A 21,904-nucleotide genomic window follows, 5' to 3' on the forward strand; every position below is an offset into this window, starting at 1 on the left:
AATGTTGTTCCAGAATCAAAAAGGATGTTGATCCAGGAACATGTTGTACTTGGTGAAATCACGCTCACCACATAGGAGTTTGAACCCCTGCAAGAACAATCAGTGTCTTTGATCAAGCTGCAGAGTGACTTGAACAGTCCATTCAACGACTACTGTCTGAGGATGTCTCACCCTGACAAAGCACAGCGGTAGGAAGGCCACATAATAAGCACTGAAGAGTGAATTGAAGAGCACTTCCTTGATGCGGCGGTTAAAGTCGGTCTTGAGCTCCTCGACTTCACTGCGGATGAGCTCAGGTGAAGGCGGGCAGGTGTGTGTGGGGATGTTTGCAGGGCTGGAGAACTGCTCACGCAGGTTTTCACGCAGCAGTGTGAGGAAGTCTTTGGGCTGCAGCAGAGGCCCATCGGACCCATCCTGCTCTGAGAAGCTGCATTCGGGTGGAGTGGATAGAGCTCGACCCTCCTGATGGAAGCAGCAGAGCGGCACATAAACACCGAACCTGAATCAGAGACAAAGAGACCGAATATGAAGATTAAACGACAACAAATTAAATGAATACAGCTGCAAGTAGAAACAAGAACAAGAGCACCAGTGGCAGAACCATTAGCATCCCACGGCCTCTGACTTATGATTTTTCTAGCCATTTGTGACTAGTGGATAAGGATTAAATTTATTTTTTTAATGACAGTGGTAGCACTCACAAAAATCAGTTTGCTACGGATAAAATCTTTCAGAGATAATCATAACTAAAATGATTTACATGGTATTCAATTGATTTTCCCTGAACACTGACTGACAAGTTCAGTGGATTTGTCTATATTTTCTGAAATATACTTTTAGAAATTCAATGTTCAAAGGCTATGAAGACATCAAAGATCTTACGTCTGACCAGTAAGTACCACCGTAACCAAACATGTGGGGACACGGAGACAATCATACATGTAGTTTCATAAAGAAAACACACTGCTCACTTTCTAATTGGCATCTTAAACAGCAACTTCATCAGGATGATTAATAAAAAAAAAAAAACAATGTTTCTGAAGACCAGACTGAACAAGATTGGAGTCAAACTTTATAACTTCATAAGAAAGGTAGTGAAAATAACTAAGCAAATCTATTCAAAATAGCAGAAATGGACCTGCAGAATGACATTAATATACAGAGCCCAGCAGCATGACTGCAGGCCCAAGATATTCCAAAGTTATCTGTCACTTTACAAAAACGAAACTCAATAGTCAGCCAAAAACAAAAAGCCTCCTTCAGCCTGATCTGTCCATGGCATCCAGAGCATGATAATAACAGGGACTTTTATTGACTGGAATTCCCCAGCATGACAGTTTGGAGACTCACGGATATCCCAGGAAGAGCAGGTTGAGTACAGAGTAATTGTCGAAGAGGTTGACGAGGGTCCAGCATAGAACCCATCCACACAACGTCAGCAGGATCAAGCGGGTCACAATCAGAGCCACGTACCAGACAAGAGACGATGGACACGCCAGAGAAGCCTGAAACGTGACACACAAAATCTTTATTTGGAGGAAACAGTGAAAAACTTTCAGCTCACAGTGAATGATGATCATCATGTAAATGTCACTACGATTACCACAGAAACCCTGGTTCAAACTTCCTCCTGCGCACACACGCACACAACACCCACTGAGGGAAAGCCACATACAAATACGTTACAAACCAACATTCCCTCTGAGCTACAAACACTGTCAATATTGTTAGACTGTATATCAACAGTCATGGAGCACTGCTCAACCAATCAGATTCAAGGGCCATAACTTAGGGCTGGGCAATATAGCTAAAAAATGTATCAAAGATAATAATGTTTCATTTCGTTCAGTATCGATAATTGACTTTTTTTTTTTTAAACAAAGCAATAGAAATAAATGTTTAAATGTAACCACTATTTTTAAATTAACCCAATTTATTGAGACAAACAACAAATATTTTTTGTTTTATCAAACACAAAATAAAAATTAAACAAACATCTAATTTCTAATGTTTTAGGGTGCGTTCACACTTGTCATGTTTGGTTTGATTAAAATGAACCCTGGTGCGATTGCTCTGTTAGTGCGGTTCGTTTGAGTAAGTGTGAACACTGCCATCCGAAACCTGGTGCGCACCAAACAAACTCTGGTGCGGTTCGAATGATATATGAATGCAACACGGACCAAACACTTCTAAACAAACCAAAAACAGGAAGTAATGACAAGATGCGACATGTTTTGACGACGCGGTGTAACCAAAACAAAAAGAGCAGAGAGCAAACGTGGAGCAACGGTGAGGTAAAGTGCCTTTTATGAGCTCCTTGTGAGTTTGCAGGTGGTGAAAATTTAATTATTTGTACACGCAAGAATGAGCACACTTAGTGGCACTGAGCGGGCGGACCAATCGGTTAATGGGTGCTTTGATATCATACACCCGCAGCGCTGCTTTAAGTCTAACGCACCTTTTGTTTGGGGTGTTCGGTGAGGATACCTTGTGGTGCCCAAACGAAGTACAAGAAGCGTAGCCTACATGATGCGCCTGTTGATAGTGTGGGATGAATGATTTAGATGGGCAATATGGCCAAAAACTTATTTAAATTTAAAATAGGGGGCCGTTTCGGCTGGGGGTGTAATCTGTGATCGCATGCATTTGCTGAAGCTCCCGAAAGTGTGCAATCGCTTTCTTGCGCGCGCTGTTTTTTAGGTTTCACTTTCAACGCATGTTTCAAAGATTCAGGATAGAAGGAGACATCAGTTACTGTATTAGATTTGTCGCCTCGCGCCACTTCCCGTAATGGGTTCTCTTGGTGTAGACACGGCTTTAGATACGGATTAATCGGCTGATTAATGTCTTAGGCTGGGAATATCCAGAATTGGATCAAACAAAAGGTGTCCATGGGAACGGAGCTAGTGAAACACACACGCCATGCATTATAGCCTAAAACATGCTTAATATTCGCAACTGACACCAACGATGCGTTCACTGTCAAATGTCATTTAGCATTCATTTTGAAATTGCCAAATATTTTTTCTTGATTACAAGAAAAAAAACGATTGTTCTTGTTGTGATTTATTTCTTGTTTTTCACTTAATTCACAAGTTAAAACTGCAAATTAAATGGTTTCGTTTTTTTCTGCAGTTGAAAGAAAGTTTAGCATAAATTATGTCAGTGATTTCTCTCATTTTAAAGATCAAGAATAATTTTTTTCCAATCTGCAGTCTAATAAAAGTTAAGAAAATTAGCCTATAGATAGAATGAAATTAGCCTGTAGGCTTTCTTAACTTTTAACTTCTTAAAATTTGTTATGAAGAATTTTAAATCAACTTCATAAATAGGATAGGCTAATGAATTTTCGTCATAAGCAATATACGAACATAACGAATACCCTAGCTATTCTATCAAAGGAAATTTTCATAAAATCAAAATCACGAATATGACTAAATAAAATTATTCTCTCTCTCTCTCTCTATATCTATATATAATAGTTTTACGTCAAATGGATAAGGAAATTACAGTGCCTTGAATTCATTAAGTAATGTTTTATTTCATTTTAACCTGTAACTCGGGAAATGTAACGGGAAAAAAGTTTACTTAAAGTCCCCATGAAATCAAAATTAAAGATTTTTTTGGGTGTTAATATCAATATGTAATGGTGCGTTCACACCAGACGCGAAGCGAATATGCGCATCGCGCTACTCGCTCTAGATTACTCGCGGGATGTTTTTCGTGTCACTCACGCGAATAAAAACAGCGCGATCAACCATGGTGGAGATGACTACAATCGCTGTTTTGTACCCGTTGTCAAAAAGTCCCAAATACAATGGAAAGCCAAACGCCGACGTGTCTGGGTTCACAGCACCATCCAGAAGAGGATGAATAACGTTAGGATCCTGTACTGATGTGTGTGTTACATTTTACCAGGGGCGTAGCCATCATTTCAAAAGTGGGGGGGACGGAATGTCTAGTGTTATACCTGTTTTTTCCCTTGTCTAATTGACAGGTTTTATTTTTAATCGTACCTTTTTTGCTTTATATGCTTTATGCTTATATTATTATATATGACTATAAGCTCTTCGCTGATTGGCTTGCGCGAGAACGCGTCAGGCGAATTTTCTGCTCAAGTTTAAATTTTTTAACTTGCGCGAAAGACGCGATTGAGGCGATTATCTCGCGTTCGCTGCAAATGCGTCGCGCATTTCGCGTCGCCTGGCGCGAATTCGCCTCTATTCGCGTCTTTGCGTTGACTTTGTATTCTACTCGCGCGAATGATTAAATTCGTGTTTGGTGTGAACACACTGTTAAGGTTATCTATAAGGCAGTGTACTCCAAAACAGTGACACATTTCGCATTTATAAGATATAAGCATTCAAAGATTGCAGTTTGTCACTTCCGCAAAAAAGGCTCAATTTTTTTTGACGTCACATCGTGCTTCAGCTTCTCATCAAACTTTGTCCAATCAAATGCTCTCTAGAATCCGAAGCACCCGCCCCCTACACTATAAAATAGACGCTGAAGCCTCGGCTGAAATCAGAAATATTTTCTGTACAGTGAATGGCACGTAGTGCTCTATATAGGGGACAGGGAACGATTCAAACAGTGTAAATATGCTTTCCATCGAGGAAAAAAAGTCGTCTGATTTCACGCTAACCACCGCACCGCACACACTCTGCTCCGGTCCAGAGACACGATAGCACGGAGCGGATCACATGCGCGGGTCGGCGCAGACCACATAATGTATCGGAGCTATTTGAATTCTACACAGAATGCTATATTTTATAGCAATATGGATGAGGTTGTGGCTGGCATACCCTGTCAAATGCGGCTTTACGGAGCTCAACGGCTCTGAACGGCTCTAGCCCAAGCTGTGATATAAACGAACGCTATTGGCTATTTTAAAAAGAGGCGGGCTGCTTGATATGTCCCGCCCTGTCTTCCTGTTTCAAGTTAAAATGACGTTAACACAGAGTAACGCTGGTGTTTCTAAGCATTTCAGGGGACCTTTAAAACCAATTAATTTTAAGCCCTGATTTTAGACACATGAGATAATATATTATTGTTTGACTAAACGTTTAAAAATAACGCTAGAAAATGTTATAATTTAGGGAATTAAACATAGGCCTAGGCATTTGAAAATACATAACGAAATGTGTTTTTTTTAAGCAATAATTTAAAAAAGAAAGAAGCATCTGACTTAATGCAAAACATATTCAAGACACCAATTGCTGTGACATTTATTAGGAACACCAACATAGCAGGAAAGCTAATGTTTTGTTATATTAAAGCACAAACTAAGAAAAGTAAAACAAACCTTAACGTTTCAATAGCTAAAAGCACCATGTTGTCCACAGTGTTGTATTTGGTGGGGCTTTTGTGAGTTGTTGATTTATTAAGGCTAAATCTTACTAACCACTCTTGCTAAATGGAGTAAACACTTACGATCTAATTTCTGAGGTGTTCCGAGTAAATTATTTGTTATAAACCGATTCAGACAGTGATGTCTTGTGAGTTTAGTGTTGATTCAAATGAATCGGTACAAAGGAGTCATTAGGTCACAAATCGGACATTGGCACACATGTGGACACGATGTGTGCTAATCCCGGCTGTTAGTACATTGCAAACATTTGTGTCAACACAGAAAAAGCTTCACTGCACAGGATTTTTATTCGTTAACTGAAAGTGTGGTTTATGTCAGCTGCATGTGCGGAACGCTTGTCAGAGAGGTGACATGTTTGAGCGCAACTCACATGCGCCACATGAAACAAGGATTCAGTCTTACGACCTTTTACCATTTTAGTAATATGTCTGAGGAAGAGAGAGGGTTTGAAGACCCGAGAGGGGCTCTCTGCTCTTTCTCTCATTCAGGTAACATGCGCAGCAGTCATTTACATCACTCATAAATCGCATTAACTGATCAAAAAAGGCTTTGGCGGGACAAAAAATTGTTTTGGCGGCTGCCAAAAAAGTGTCAATGCAGGGAAAAAAAACCTGCATATGGGCCAGGGTAGTGTGGGGCACGCCGAGCTGGGGGGAACTTTTAATTGAACTGAGGGAACGAATAGAGCCCTGCATGGGCCCGGCCCTTGTCCAACAGCTTATGAGAATTCTCGGCCCGAGTCCGACTGGATACAGTGTGTCTTTTTTCTCTCTCTCCTTCCTATTTCACAGCTATTAAAATAGTTCCGTTTTGGTTTTTAATGGCAAAGTGGTCATATTTCTTTGTTTCTTTATTAAGTGAATTTAGAAATATGTTTGGAACATTGTGTTTGTTAAATTCAAGTTTTTGTTTTTTAAAGGAACGACCAAGCGGCAGAGGCAGACAGTGAGTTGAGCATTATGTTTGACCAATTTAGCCTTCTCAAACCAACACGATTTGCCTAAAATAAACAGACATAAAACACTTCATGCATTTCACAGTATTAATTTAAACATTTAACTAGATAAATGAGTGCTGTTAGGCGCATATCCAATCGTTTGTGTGGAGAGTGGAAGCTAAAGCACACTTTTGCAGGAAATGGAGGCGCCAGCGCGATCACTTGCAATTTTTTTTTTAATTACAGCAGAAACTTAAAAATACACTGACATTTTTGCTCATAAAAGGTAAGAGTATACATCATTTGGAACGGCAAAGGGTCTACTTGTATTTGTGTGCACTCACAATATCAACAAACCTTGTGCTTTTGTAAAATAAGGAAAACAAACAGGATGCGCTTTCTGTCGTCTTGGTCTTTAGCAGGAGCGCTTCACCGACATGATAAATATAGCTATAGAATGCTTTAAATTACTATTTTGAAACGAAATAATTCAAATCGAAAACAAAAACACTTTCATTATGTAATCCGTAAAGATGCATTTCTCTCCAAAGGCACGTCCAATGAGGAGATGGTGAGTCAGGTTCGTCAAATTCATTTTTGCAACATTGACTCAGAAAACATTAGTTTATTAACAAATGATTCAAATATCCGCTTTTTTGGGCCGCTGTGCCAAAATTGTGTTTGCATTTAGTAGCATACGGTAGCATTTTTGTGCCACATTGAAAAATAACTAAATAAGATTAACGTCATAATATTTTTTAAATTAAAGTCAAAACTACGATAATAAAATCATGTTATATTGCGTGAAGTTAATGTGAAAATTCCACCTATAGGCCTACTCGTCCAAAAAAAAAAAAAAAAAGCCGGCCACAATGTGGAAATTCGACCTATAGGCCTACTCCTCCAAAAAAAAAAAAGTCTGGCATCCGTCATTCTTTTGACTTTTTTTTAAAACTCTGATTGATCGATTCATGATACATTCGTTTGAATTAAATTTTTCTGATTTTTTCAACATGCATTCAAATATTCATGTTTATTTCTTGCTGCAAATATTAAAGAGGAAAATATCGTCGATTCGTTTATCATTTATTCAATTATCTCACTACAAATTAAAGAGCGTAAAAAGACGTTTATTGTTTGTATTTTATCATAAAATTGACTTAAGGCTGAGACTTTGTAGTAAAGCACAAAGCTGAGATTATTGAGTGGCTTGCGTGCTACAAATAAATAATGGACTTGAAAACTTTAATAATTTCCAAGCATTAGCCTATACTATAAATAAAACAGCTTGTGAATAGTCACGATTCACCTAACGTTATTTACTTCAGAAAAATCAACAATAGGGCCTAAGTTAAATTAACCGAGTTGGAGCCCATAACGTTTGTAAACTGGTAAACTGTAAACAGACAGTAAGAATTTTAACCAATTAGCCTAATTCAGTTAAACCAGGAGTGGTCAACGTTAGTCGAGAGTCAGGCAGGTGGGTTTTTATCAAGGTTGGTGCTAAAGTCTGCAGGGCTGTGTGGGCTCTCCAGGACCGACGTTGGCCACCCCTGGGTTAAATGGTTTAAAAATTAATTGATTATTACAATGGTCACTACAGGACTAGCAGAAACATTCTGACCTCAACACACTAAAAGACTGTCACCATCGACTGGAGCAGATTCTTTGAAAGTCAGAGAGGAGCACATACCTAATGAGAAATTAAAATAACCTGTGATAAGATTTTGGCCATATTGCCCCTCTAAATCATACATCCCACACTATCAACAGGCGCTTCATGTAGGCTACACTTCTTGTACTTCGTTTGGGCACCACAAGGTGTCACTGTGGCTTCAAAGCTTACCCCTCACCTACTCTGGCTCCATTGCTATTCCTGAGGTAAAACACGCCCTCCTCATTACCCTACAGACAAAGAAATGTAGAAATAAATAAATGTGGAAATAAATACAGAAATGTGAAAATAAATAAATCTATAAATAAATAAAAGAAAAAATAAATAAACGTGGAAAAATTAAAAATACATAAATAAGGAAATAATTAAATTATTTATTTTTGCTTTTTTTTTTTTTTTTTTTTTTACATTTCTTTGTACATATCTTTATTTCTAATTATGGCAGGATTGGCATTCCATATTTATTCAGATCATACAGTGAAAGCTGGATGCTTTTGTTCATATCAAGGATTTCCTGGTATGTAGTAAATTATTACTTCTATATGACGTCTTGCACTTTCTGCATGAGAGCGCCCTCCGGCTTCGAGTATGAAAGAAACACGCTCCGTGATGTTCATCTCACCTCATTCTGGGTACTAATAAAACATTCTAGAGACAAATCTTGTCTCTTTGAATTTAAATCTATATTCTTTCACACCGGCCATTTAAAGGGGTCTTATTACGTTCTTTTACAAAGTCTTGATTTTGTTTTGGGGGTGTACTAAACCCAGATGATTAACCACTCTAAGTTTGTCTACCTTGGGAAAGCTAGTGCGCGTCTCCGACATAGTGATAACACTTGTCATCTTCTCTAGTGCAGCTCAACCAGGTCTCGTCCCATTCGTCGATATCCGTGATATCACAAATCCCGGAAAATATGCATTGTAGTCCAAACGAGTCGTTTGTTGTAGTTTTTGAAAAGTGATTTCTGTTAAATAAAATCTCCTTTTGAATTGGACTTTGAGCTTTGTAACTTTGCAGATCTTTTTTATGTTCAAACAGCAACATTACAGACTAACTAAAGTTGAAAAAGTGAAAAAGCATAATAGGACCCCTTTAAAACCTCTATAACACTTGCCGGAAAAAAGTGCAGGGGGACGAATTTATGTGTTATTAAAAGTGTGTGTGTGTGGGGGGGGGAATGGTCACGCAGAAGTGTTACAGTACTTAAGTATTTTTTGGGAGTATCTGTACTTTTTATATTTCAGCCAACTTTTACTTTTACTCCACTACATTTCCTAATTAAAATGTATACTTTTACTTCGATACATTTCCCTGAAGCATATTCGTTACTTACTACAATACAGTCAGAAGTCAGAAGAACACGGACTGCAGGAAAGCAGGTTTGACAAATCAGTGTTCTGGTGTTTGCAAGTTAGACTCCTAAAAATCCCCTTTGCTCATGTGCAAACAAATGCGCGCACAACCGTGGATGATTAATTTTCCACTCAAGTCCAGTCTGGGGTCTGCGATATACAGCATTGTCTGCGATAATATGGTAAGTGCTGTTGAAATGATGTGCGATCTGACATTATCAAGTAAGCTATATCACCAAATCTCACACACACACACACACACAGTGCACGCACGTTGATTTATAGTCCATTAAACTCAATTCCAGGCATTCTAAATTGTAGACTGCAAAAATTATTCTGTATGCTTTTTATATTGATATAATTTAATATAGTTAACTTAATCTATATCACACAAAGAGTACCGTTTTTCTGCGGATATCAGCATGAACACATTTAATAATAATTTTATGCAAGTTCAGTAAAACAATAAGTGACTTACATTTTAGACATATTGCTTGTTTTTGCTAAATTTTGCCAACGAAAATATAGTTCCAAACAAAGATCACACAGCACTGTTTTGCGTCTCTGAGCAATGGACGGTGTTTACTTATTGAATGAATCAGCTTTTTGAACGAATCTGTTGAATAAATGATTCAGTGATTCACTCATTAAAACAGTCAAATGCTTTAGCGGTGTCTCATTTAGAAGGCTGCGCCCTCCAGAGGTCGAATCCTCTGGAGGTCGCATATACGAAGTGTCCTCAACCTAGAATTAAATGAGACGGCCTTCGTAGGACAGGCGGAAAAGGAAACAGGAAGTATCACGTTGCTACGCCAACACATTTAGAGCATTGTTGCGCTCTCACACTACTTGAAGGAAAATTATTTCTACATTTGAAAAGAAATTTGAATTTTTTAAAAAAATTTTGTTCAATGTTTGAGGAGCTGCATCGTATGTACAGTAGACATCTGTTAGAGAAGAAAAAAAGGAGGATATTAAAAACAAAGTTTATCCGTTTTTACCGAGGCGATTTAAGGTAAGTTGTAAACACCACATCTGCGCTTGTGTGTACGTTACATCTGCCGGCGCCGGCATTTTTAAAATTAACAACGGTTGTTTACGGCGACGCATAGAATTGTGGGTTATCTGTAGCAGCGAAAGGATACACCTCATGCATCCTCCGAATTCCCGTGAAAGAAGGTCGCATTTGGAGTGTCCTACTTGCTTTTCTGAAATGAGACAGCCTCAATGACGTATGCAGCCTTCGAATGCGACCTCCGGAGGATGCAGCCTTCTAAATGAGACACAGCTTTTGTTTCTGAATGAATCAGTCATTTGAATGAATCTGTTGAATCTCAATGACTCATTAATAGGGGTGGGGGGAAAAAAATCGATACAGCATAGTATCGCGATATTTTCCGTGGCAATACTGTATCAATACACGGGACACCAAGTATCGATCTTTTATTATACTATTCGGTAGAATAATAAAATCAATTTCTTTACAATCCACTAGATGGTGGTTCCGCTCCGCTCCGCTCACATGCTCTGGCTGGGTCACCTTCAGTATGCAGTAAGTTAGTAAAATAAACTTCGGCATCGCGGAAAGTTATCAGGAAAGCCCCATCCGCGTTTAAATCGGATGTATGGACTTACTTCGGATTTGTAAACAAGGAGGGGATGCAAGTAGGGATGCACCGAAAATATAGGCTACATATAATAAGAATAATATATATGACGCGCCGCGTCGCGCCCCGCCCGGCCCGGCAGTGTTCAGCCCGCATGTTTCACTCTCCTCATCACTGCGCGGTTTGAAATTTCTATGCAGTATAGGCCTGCTTGTTCCAGTTTGCAGTAGCGCTACTGTGCTGTAACATGGTGTAGGCTAGTTCAGCTGTACTGGGCAACGCTGGTAAAATAATGCTACCTTCAGTGACGCTATGCTTGGCTATGCTATGCTCTGCTCATAATGCTTTGATAATAATAGCTTTGTAGGACTATACATTATTTGGATTATTAGTCAAAAACAACAACAACTTATATCGGAGACGATTACATAGAAGTGAATAAAAATAATATATTGATATTTAATATTAAGGTAACACTTTTCAATAAGGTTCCATTAGTTAAGCATAATGTATTAACTATCATGAACGAACAATGAACAATACATGTATTACAGTATTTATTAATCTTTCTTAATGTTAGTTAATGAGAATAGTTATTCACTATTAGTTCATGTTAATTCAGAGTGCATTAACTGTTAACAAGCACAACTGTTGATTTTAATAATGCATTAGTAAATGTTGAAATCAGCATTTACTAATCTTAGTTCATGTTAAAGAACTATTGATCATTCTTAGTTCATTATCTAAAGTAGTTAACTAATGAACCTTATTGTAAAGTGTTACCAATATTAATATAAATTATGTTCAGTTTTATTGTGTTACTTTCAGTAAAAGTGCGGTTATTTTATTTGTTTGTGTTTTTTTTTTTTAAATTCAGTATCATCAAAATTGAGTTAAATTTAAAAAGTCTTACAAAATTACTTTATATTATTTAATAAAATAATAAATAATCATTACAATGCATTTTCCGTTTCGGTTTTCGGCCAAGTGCATCTAGAATTTTCGGTTTCCGTTTCAGCCCAGTATTTTCATTTCAGTGCATCCCTAGATGTAAGACTACATGTTTAATTTAATTTAAATTTAACAGTAAATTTACTTTTAAATGCCCAAATTGCTGAAGGGTCTGCACAACTTTAGTACAATTTCAAGTTGCACTGTTCAAAATACCTGTAGTAGCACAGCAGTGCATACCTGTTTACATTTAATTAAGGTGGACTAGACTAGACTGTAATACAAATAGTTGAGTTTGCCAGGGGCATACAACATTTATGACAGGTTTTCATGAAAGTGTTGGTCAGTTTGTCTGCTTGACAATCCCATTTTGCACTGCAACAATACACTGAAGTGAGATAAACAAACGGAGAAATGTTTATTTTTAGTTAAAACAGATGTTGTCAGTTTTCCTTTGGGGACATAATTTGAAGTTGGAAAAAGGTAATAAATTGCAATATATTGGAGAATATCGCAATATGTTTAAAATCGCAATATATTGTATCGTGACAAGTATTGTGATAATATCGTATCGTGAGGCCTCTGGTGATTCCCACCCCTACTCATTAACAGTCACTTGCTGTCACCTACTACTTGTGGTTTTAATTTCACATTGACAATTTTTTTCATGTTTTAAATTATTTCAAATATCAGTATTCAACGTTATGTTAAAAACAAAACATTAGGCCTATTTATTTACATTTAGTCATTTTGCAGATGCTTTTATCCAAAGCGACTTACAATTGGGGGATACATAAAGCGATTCTTCTTAAAGAGGCAAACAGATAGAGGAAGTGCTTGTAATCCCAAGTTTCTAGACATTGGTCAAGTAAGTACAAGCTAGAAAGAGAAGGAATAAATAAAGAGAGATTTTTTTTTTATTTTTATGATGAAGTCAAGCAGCTTCGAAAGAGATGAGTTTTCAGCTGTTGCTTGAAAATTGTCAGGAATTCAGCATTCCAGATAGGGGTGGGAAGATTGTTCCACCAGCCAGGAATGGTGAATGAGACTGTTCTGGAAAGTGATTTTGAGCCTCTCTGTGATGGTACCATGAGGTGTTGCTCACTAGCGGATCTCAGACTTCTGGAGGGGATGTATCATTTGTAGAGGTTTGATTGTGCTTGATGGAAGTCCAGCCAGAAGAGCATTGCAGTAGTTCATCCTAGAAGTGACAAGGGCCTGGACAAGAAGTTGTGCAGCATGCTCCGTTAGAAAGGGCCTGATCTTTCTGATGTTGTGCAATGCAAACCTGCAAGATCGAGCGGTCTTTGCAATGTGGTCTAAAATGCAGCAGATAGATCCAGCAGAATAAGAACTGATGATTTGGAATCAGCTTTTGCAATCCGCAAGGCTTCTGTGACTGACAGTAGCGCAGTCTCAGTTGAATGGCCACTCCTGAAACCTGACTGGTTAGCATCCAGTTTGTTGTTCTGTGAAAGAAACAATGATATCTGGTTGAAAACAACTCTTTCGAGGGTTTTCGTTATGAATGGAAGGAGAGAGACAGGTCTGTAGCTATTTGTAATTGAAGTGTTTAATGTAGGTTTTTTGAGCAGTGGGGATACCTGAGCTTGCTTGAATGCAGAGGGGGAAGGTGCCTGTGAGGAGAGATGTGTTGATGATATGTGTGAGTGGTGGTAAAAGTGTAGGAGAGATTGCTTGGAGGAGGTGTGAGGGGATTGGGTCTAGAGGGCATGTTGTAGGATGGCTGGAGAAGAGAAGTTTTGATACTTCTGCCTCAGTGAGGGGACAGAAGGAGAAGATGGGAGTTTTTGCAGTGGGTGTGGTTGGTTTGAAGTCCTGTGTGCGTGGGGCTGAGAATTGACCACTGATTGTTCTGGTTTTGTCTGTGAAGAATGTGGCGAAATCATCAGCTGTTATAGAAGTGGTAGGAGGTGGTGGAGGGGGACAGAGGAGAGAATTGAAAGTTTTGAAGAGATTATGTGTGTCTGGAGCGCTGATGATCTTGTTGTGGAAGTATGAAGTTTTGGCAGTATGGACTTCAGCAGAGAAAGATGAAAGCAAAGACTGATACATACTCAGGTCTGACGGATCTTTTGATTTGCACCATTTTCTCTCTGCTGCCCTGAGTTTGGTCCGATGCTCACGAAGAACATCGGATAACCAGGGGTTAGAAGGGGAAGCCCGTGCTGACCTTGAGGAGAGAGGACAAATATCATCTAGACAAGAGGTTAAAGTAGAGCATAAAGTGTCAGTTGCTGCAAAGTGGACTGCCATCCTCCGGAAATGAGGACAGCAGCCCATCCAGCCCCTCTAGGAAGGTGGATAGAATTTGCCCAGGAGGGGGTTAAATTACCACAACCTGGAGTTTTACAGGAGCTGTTATAGTGATCACATGAGATTCAAATTAGTTATAATTGCATAGGGGAGAGTGGGTTGAGTTTATGCATCTGTAACTGCAGTTTAAGTGCATCCATGTCCCCTGAGATACATAAACTGTGTAAATACATCTAAATATTATTTCAGAGGCAGATTCCAGAAATGTTTTCTTATGTTGGAATGAAAGACACTAAGTACCGGATGAAGTGCTTCTTGTTCTTACCCAAAAATACAAAATGGAAGAAAGAGTTAAAACTGAACACAATCTTACTACTCAAGGTACTTTTACTTGAGTATAGCTTGCAGGTACTTTATGAGTAGTAATAAACAGCTAATATAGTAATATACAAGCAACTAGTTAATAACTAAAGCGTTACATTAAATAAATAAATGTTTGTGTGTGTGCGCGCTTGTGTGCGTATATACAGTATTGGCTAGGGGCAGCTGGCACTCCTTATGTGTGTGTATGTTCTTTATGGGAAAATGCTTATGCAATTTAGCTTATTGGGTTCATATTCTGATCGCATCTGCTTGCTGGTATATAATATGGAGTTTACAGCAGAAACGGCGACAAACGATCATGACTCCTGGCACGAACTCTGGCAGCTGATACATAATGTATAATTATAATACTACAGTTGTGGGAACTTTGCATCATCATAATTTAAAAAATAAAACACCACCGCTCGCCACTGAGAACAGTGTAGTTTTACCGAGCTAACAGCAAAAACGGCAAGAAAGACCATGGCAGCTGCCACGAACTCTGGCAGCTGCCATGGCATCTGGGGATGCCACCGGAAGTGGCGCTGCGACCTGCCGCTGCCAGAGAGCGCCAGCCCTTGCAGCTTGTCCATTTAGAAAATGCGCTGAATATGCGCTCTGTGTGAAGGGCTTGGTTTCGGTTTTAACCTAATCAAGATCGTCTCCACATTGAGCTTCTATATTTCTCTAATATTTTGAATGAATAACGCAGCAGTGGCGCATCTCGTGGCCTAGACTAACAAAACATTAAATTGCAACGTCACTTACATCACCGCATCTCGTGTGCCACTAATGACGCTCCCTGATGCACACCTAACATTCAAATGCTTATTTTAAATTCGACTAATATTCATTCTTTATTCACAATCTCCTCATCACAGGCAGGCACAGCACTCATTTCAGCATGTGTTCGTGTGAGGTCTGCGTCACTCATAGCATGTGCCTATATCGTGCGCTATATCAAACATTTTTTCTATCGTTATCGAAGGTGTACCGTCGATAAATAGATAAACGTTTTATCGCCCAGGCCTACCACAACTAATTTTTGTATAATCAAACACACACACAAACACACGGTGTCATATATTTGATGCTTGCCAATATAAAGGGAAAACTGGTTAACAACCAATCATTTGAAAAGCTTTACTTGATCATTGAAAACAGAATCAGAAGCACCTCTGAGATGATGGTCCACACGAGTCTTCTGGCCAACATCACGGTGATGAAGACAGCCAGGTGATAGTCCATCAGATGGAAGTTCTTCACACAGAAAAAAATAAAATAAATCACATTATTATTACATACTGCTTCATATAGAAAGCAGTTCTTTTTGTCATGTTCACTGCTAAACATTCATATGTGTGCAAATGTGAAATGACAGCATGTCTTCAAATTCTCTCCATTTACTCACCCTCATGTTTCATTAAACCGTATGACTGACTTTCCTCAGTGGAACACTAAAGGAGATGTTTAGCATGACGTTCACTCTACTCTGAATCATACAATGAAAGCAAAAGGTGATCAGCCCGTCAAGCTCCAATGAAGTATCATTAAGTATTATAAACATGGTCCGTTTGAGCTGTGGTGCACTATATTCCAAGTCTTCTTAAATCATATGATTAATTTGTGTCCGTTTAGTCATTATGCACTGAAAATGAATTCAGAGTAATACTGTAAAATTATGCCAAACACCACTGATTCTTGTATGTTGCATGATCAACTGTGGCATAACAAATTCAACCAAACAGAAGCACGAATGAAACAGACTTTTCAGTCTGTTCCACACAAAGCATCATATGACAGAAAACTTGGAATTTAGTCATATGGATGACTGTTATGATACTTTTATGGTGCTTCTATGATACTTTCCAGAGCTCAACGATTACTGTCTGCTTTACAATAAGAGTAGCATGAACATCCTGCCAAACATCTCCTTTTGTGTTCCACTAGGAAACTAGCAACAAAGCGGAGTAAATGATTAATATCAATAATATATTAATAGTAATATCAATGCATTCTGTCATTTGATTGTACCACTGAAGTAGAGGCTGTTGGGTGGTTGTATGAAGACCACCACACCGTCCTATAAATGTTAATATACTGAACGAAGAGAGCCACCAGCAGGTAGAGGAAGAGCAGTGACTCAAACAGCAGGTTACTGTCCAGAGGAAGGTCGGGAATGCGGGAATGACGGACAGGTTCAGGAGTGATGAGAGCTGTGAAGGGTGGAGCCGACAGACCCACTGCACCGCTGTTCCTGCAACATGCGCACACAAACACACATTTGTTTGACTATATTATAGGTTAATGATATTTTCTATGTCTTGGCCTATTTATAAGCCTTTTTAACTAGCGAGGACTAGTAAAATGTCCTCACTAGTAGGTTGTAATATTTCACTATAGAACTGAGGACATTTGGCCCTCACAAGTTAAACAAATTCACACACACACACACACACACACACACACAAACTACAGCCACCAGTGAGTGATTAAGAAACGTCAGGCCAAAACACTAAATCTCTCTTCACTAAACCTTTCACTCCATCAGGAAGCAGATTTCAGTCTGATATTCAAAACAGTGATCACACCATCTTACGTCAGCTCTTCTATAGCCTGCGAGGAGCAGGAAGAGTCAGGATGATGATTAAAAAAAAAAAAGCAGAGTTTACTGAAGAATATATAAAACAATGGCAGTTCACAATAAACGCACAAAAATATTTCCAGCAGTATTAAAAACGAGGCAGATGTGAACCAGCGGTTGCTGTAAGAAACAGGGTGACAGAACGCACGTCTGACAGGTCAAATCTGGGCTTTAATAACAATGGAGTAAAAAAAAAAAAAAAAAAAAAAACTTGTTATACTGTGTGAAATCTACTCCACTAGTACTGGATTCATCTTATCAGGTTACCATGAGCAGGGAACATCAGACACAGGTTTCACACTAAAACCATGCTAAGATCTTTAAGAGTCTTTAGCTACGTTTACACTAGTGCGTTTTCATTTTAAAGGGGTCATATGATGTTGCTAAAAAGAACATTATTTTGTGTATTTGGTGTAATGAAATGAGTTTATGCGGTTTAAGGTTCAAAAAAACATCCACATACTGTACATTATTATTTCTCCTCTATGCCCCGCCTTTCTGAAACGCGTTGATTTTTACAAAGGTCATCGGTCTGAAAAGCTAGGTGTGCTGTGATTGGTCAGCTAACCAGTGTGTTGTAATTGGCCGAATACCTCAAGCGTATGATGGAAATGTTATGCTAACATACTGTGATGCCGTGTCCCGGCGCGACGAGACAAAACCAGTAAAACCCATTATAAACGAGGCATTTGTTAGATCCAGTGGGGACATAATTATGGATTATAATGACTTATTCTGTCTTTTAACATGTTGCGTTGCATCGCGCCGCGTTAACATAAAACCATGTCTGCATTTGTGATCAGAGAAATGACAAACAACAAGCGCTACTCTTCACTGCTCAAAACTCGCGTTTGAATCATCAGTGGCAAATCCTTTAAATATGAAAACTTACTTACAGGCTGTGAGTCAGAACAGCCGGCATTGTAGTATCCCAGGATCAGGAAACAGTCCTCCATAAAATGCGCTGCACACATCTGAATATTTGGGTTGAACTGTTCTGGAACAGTGTTGTAAATACAACTTAACCACTGATTTCTAGTTGTGTCCTCTTTTGGAAGGCCAAACAAAGTAGTTTCACTTTCACAACGGAACACACGGCGGGCTAGAGTGAGCGGAGGCCGGTGGGCTTGAGAACAGGCCAGCGGATCCGACGAAGGAGTGTCCGGAGGGCTTGCGGCAGCCACATGTGACGACCCCAGGCTGGACTTCGCTTCGTCCACGGGGAAATCCGGTGATGCGATCCACAGCGCGAAGTTGATGTATTTCCTCAGCGACCAGCACGGATCAGCTCTAGGCATGGGGTTATCGTCCTCTTTTGGAAGGCTAACCAAAGTAGTTTCGCTTTCACAACGAAACACACAGCGCCTTCACGACATGACGCCGGCAACAATACTACAGCGAGAATAAAAGTTACACTTTCTTTCTTTGCGTGAACATTTGGGCGGCGTTATTCAAATCTTCCCACACAGTGACATAGACGTGGGGGCGTGTTAGAATGAGTCGTTTTAGGTAGGTGTGGTTGACTTAACTTTTATAAAGAATATCTCTTTGGATCTGAGACTTTAGTCTTTGCAACTTTACAGACCTTCTTTATGCACCAAGAGCTTGTAACACTCCAAAGAGAAAGGAAAAAATTGAAATCGCATCATATGACCCCTTTAAAACATAACTTTTGCTACGGTTATGGCCGTCGTTTACACTACCCTGGCGTTCTCGTCCCTCAAAAACGGAAACTTGCGAAAACACTGCAGACCCGTTTTAGTTTGAAAACTCCGGGGTTGCGTTTCAGTGTAAACGGACCAAAGCAGACTTGTGTAAACTATGGCATGGCTGCCCACATTTGCTCTGCGTATCCTTGACGACCATGTAAAAAAAATAACATCATGCTCATTGTTGTACCCATAGATATATATACGTAGATGCCTCATTAGCGACTGTTTCTATGGGCCGCATACGTAAGCCGTCCGCCATATTGTAACAGTCAACTTGATGTCATTCACCATAGTAATCACTGAATATTCGAAAGATGCCACAATCCTGCACAGAACGGCTCTGTGAGAACCTACAGTATGGTGAATGACGTCAAGTTGACCGTTCCAAGATGGCAGCCACATCTACGTGCCTGGAGCCGTCAAATGAGGCATCTATACATATCTATGGTTGTACCTGCATGAATGATCATGTGACATGCATTTTCCGTTGTGTAGTGTGGATGGAGAACATTTCTGAAATAGTGAAAACGCAAGTGTAGACAAGAATCATTTTCATTTTAAAATGACGTTTTAAAATAAAAAACGCACTAGTGTAAACAGGGCCTTTATCTACTCACACCACCCACAAACATCACAGACTCTACATCCTGCATGAGATCAGATGAACGTGATGGTGAGCATCACTGTCATTATTTATATTACCACTGTATGTACACGATCCCATTGTCCAGCTCTAAACTGCCCAATGTGGACGATTAAGCAGTGTGCACTGGCGTGTAAGCAGACAGTGATATTCACATGGTAGAACTGACATAAAATTGATCATTACAGTTATGCAGCAATTGACATACATGTGACTGTCTATAAAGCTAACGGTGTTCAAGATTTGCTCATTAATAAATTCACACATGGATCGTTATTAGTGTTAGATAAAAACAGAAAAATTATGAATCTCATAATCAGGTTGTGTAATAAGGTGAAAGCAGTATCATTTGGCGTGCTGCTCTTCATGCGTTTCTTTCCTATCTGAAATTAGTAAAACGGCATCATTCATAGAGATGCTCAAGTGAACACACCAGTGGAAAACTGCTAAACATCAATTTGATGCGTTTAAGCCTATGACGTGAAGGTAAAGTTGTTTTATTATTGATGTATCGCAGTATACATAGTGCAGCATCTGCATTTCCTGATGCAGTTCATATAGAAAAACAGAGTTTAATTAATGTGGGTATGAGATGAGTGAAGTGCCTCCGTCTTGTCTTTATAACGTGTTAACTACAAAGAAAATTAGATGAATTGTGATTAAATAATATGGATTGTTAATATGGACTGTGTGTGTGTATTCCTGCGTTTTTAGTCACTGCATAAAATGAAAGAGGGACTCCAGAATCCACCAGATGAGTTTCGTAATAAAGAAAGCGACGATGAGTGAACACTGCTCAGGTAAGTTCACCTGCATCGGAGCCCCGTTCCATTGCTGAGGCCACTGCCCACCAGTGTCTGAAGTGACGGCAGTGCGGAGCGGCTCAGCTGCTGTCTACTTGGACCCCTGCGGCCCCCGGGCATCTCCGTCTGCAGCTCCCTGCGACCACGTCCTCACGTCTTGGCCCAATGCAGCCTGGACACTGTGGGAGAAACATGAGACATTCCGTCTGTTTACCGACTGCTAACTCAGTTACAGTGTTATTAACCTGGTAACAAATGCAGCAGACACTGAAAGAAAACCCTTAAACATGATGTGAAATTACATGGCAAAGCTCAAAACTACTGTTAAGTCATTCAAGAGAATCAATTCAATAAACTCTCATCTTAACAGTCAGGTCAGAGATCAGAGTTGGTACTGGTCTGATAAACAAGCGTTTCACCATCTGGCACAAAGCCGCGGTTGAAACTGTTACACTAAAAGAGGAACTTAGAGAGTAAAGAAGCTGAACTGTGAGGGGGAAAAACAGCATTTCACCGTGATGATGAACAAACACAAACTCATCCACACACACAAACTGCTGCTGCTGCTGATGGGACTCATCCAATGATGCTCAGAAATGCTGCAAGATTAGACCAGACTAACGGTTAATCTACCACTACTACCAGACTAACACATCAACTATACCCATAACCAGACTAACGACTGAACTACCAACACTAACTATCGGCTGAACCCCAGACAAACACATCAGCTAACAAACACACACTTCATACACAAACAGGAAATAAAATTACTAACTGGTTTGTCGCTAGTAACTGAACTAACTCTAACAGAACCAACTCAACTACATGATAGTCATTAGTGCAACTAGTGAAGGCATAATTAACACTTAACTTAATAAAGAAACACTTACCGCACATCAATCATGAGCGCAGACATCAGTCACCTAAACTCTGTAACAACCTCATTTGTTTCTCTCTGTAATAATGAGACTGTCTGGAGATTTTGTTTCGCGTGTTGTTGCAGTCGCGTGCAGCTCGTTATTAACGACCTTAAAACGCAAAACACAAACTTGCAGAAGTTCCTCGCGTTGCAGTTACAGACCGACGTGGCAAACCGAAGGCTGCGTCACATGACGCCATCAGAGATGCGACGCGTGTGATGCGCAGGCGCTGTACATTAAACGAAAACGTGGTTAAGGATAGGTTACTGTCAATAGGCTTGTTTGAGATGAGCAAAATCTGCGCAGAACCGATCACCGCGAGATGCATGCGGATTAGAAAAGTGTCCGACTTGCTCTGATGTCATGCTAACGTGCGCAAAAAAACTCGCGACGGCGAGGCGGCTGTGTCGGATCGTACAGTCGGGCGCAGTTGCTCTCCACCGACTGCGCCGATCAAAAGCATGATGGGAAACGACTGACTGGCGACACCGCTTAATAGATTTCGGCATTATGTCAATCACAGTCCTGAACCTTGAGCTCAGAGAAATCATTCATCTTGCTCAAAACTGAAAACATGAATGTAATGTTGTGAGGAGAGATCCTATGATCAGCTGATATTGGCCTGAGAACCACTGATGAACTC

General features: G+C 39.6%; 1 protein-coding gene across 2 annotated transcripts in view; it reads right to left on the reverse strand.

Annotated features, from left to right (window-relative positions):
* Positions 1–21,565, reverse strand: part of LOC107551106 (transmembrane protein 39A-like) — a 28,231-nt gene extending 6,666 nt beyond the window's left edge. Inside the window, exons 1-6 of one of the 2 annotated variants that reach the window (XM_016232599.1) lie at positions 21,232–21,565; positions 20,346–20,517; positions 16,571–16,793; positions 15,713–15,796; positions 1,351–1,505; positions 172–499 (exon numbers count right to left, since the gene is read on the reverse strand). In XM_016232599.1, coding sequence (XP_016088085.1) covers positions 172–499; positions 1,351–1,505; positions 15,713–15,796; positions 16,571–16,793; positions 20,346–20,458 — 903 coding nt within the window. In that variant the 5' untranslated portion in view covers positions 20,459–20,517; positions 21,232–21,565. The remainder of the gene's footprint in view (positions 1–171; positions 500–1,350; positions 1,506–15,712; positions 15,797–16,570; positions 16,794–20,345; positions 20,518–21,231) is intronic. The other variant, XM_016232600.1, reaches the window with a different exon arrangement.
* Between the last annotated feature and the right edge of the window lie 339 nt (positions 21,566–21,904).

The sequence above is a fragment of the Sinocyclocheilus grahami genome, unplaced genomic scaffold, assembly GCF_001515645.1.
Source record: "Sinocyclocheilus grahami isolate Dianchi unplaced genomic scaffold, SAMN03320097.WGS_v1.1 scaffold414.1, whole genome shotgun sequence".
Classification (NCBI taxonomy): domain Eukaryota; kingdom Metazoa; phylum Chordata; class Actinopteri; order Cypriniformes; family Cyprinidae; genus Sinocyclocheilus; species Sinocyclocheilus grahami.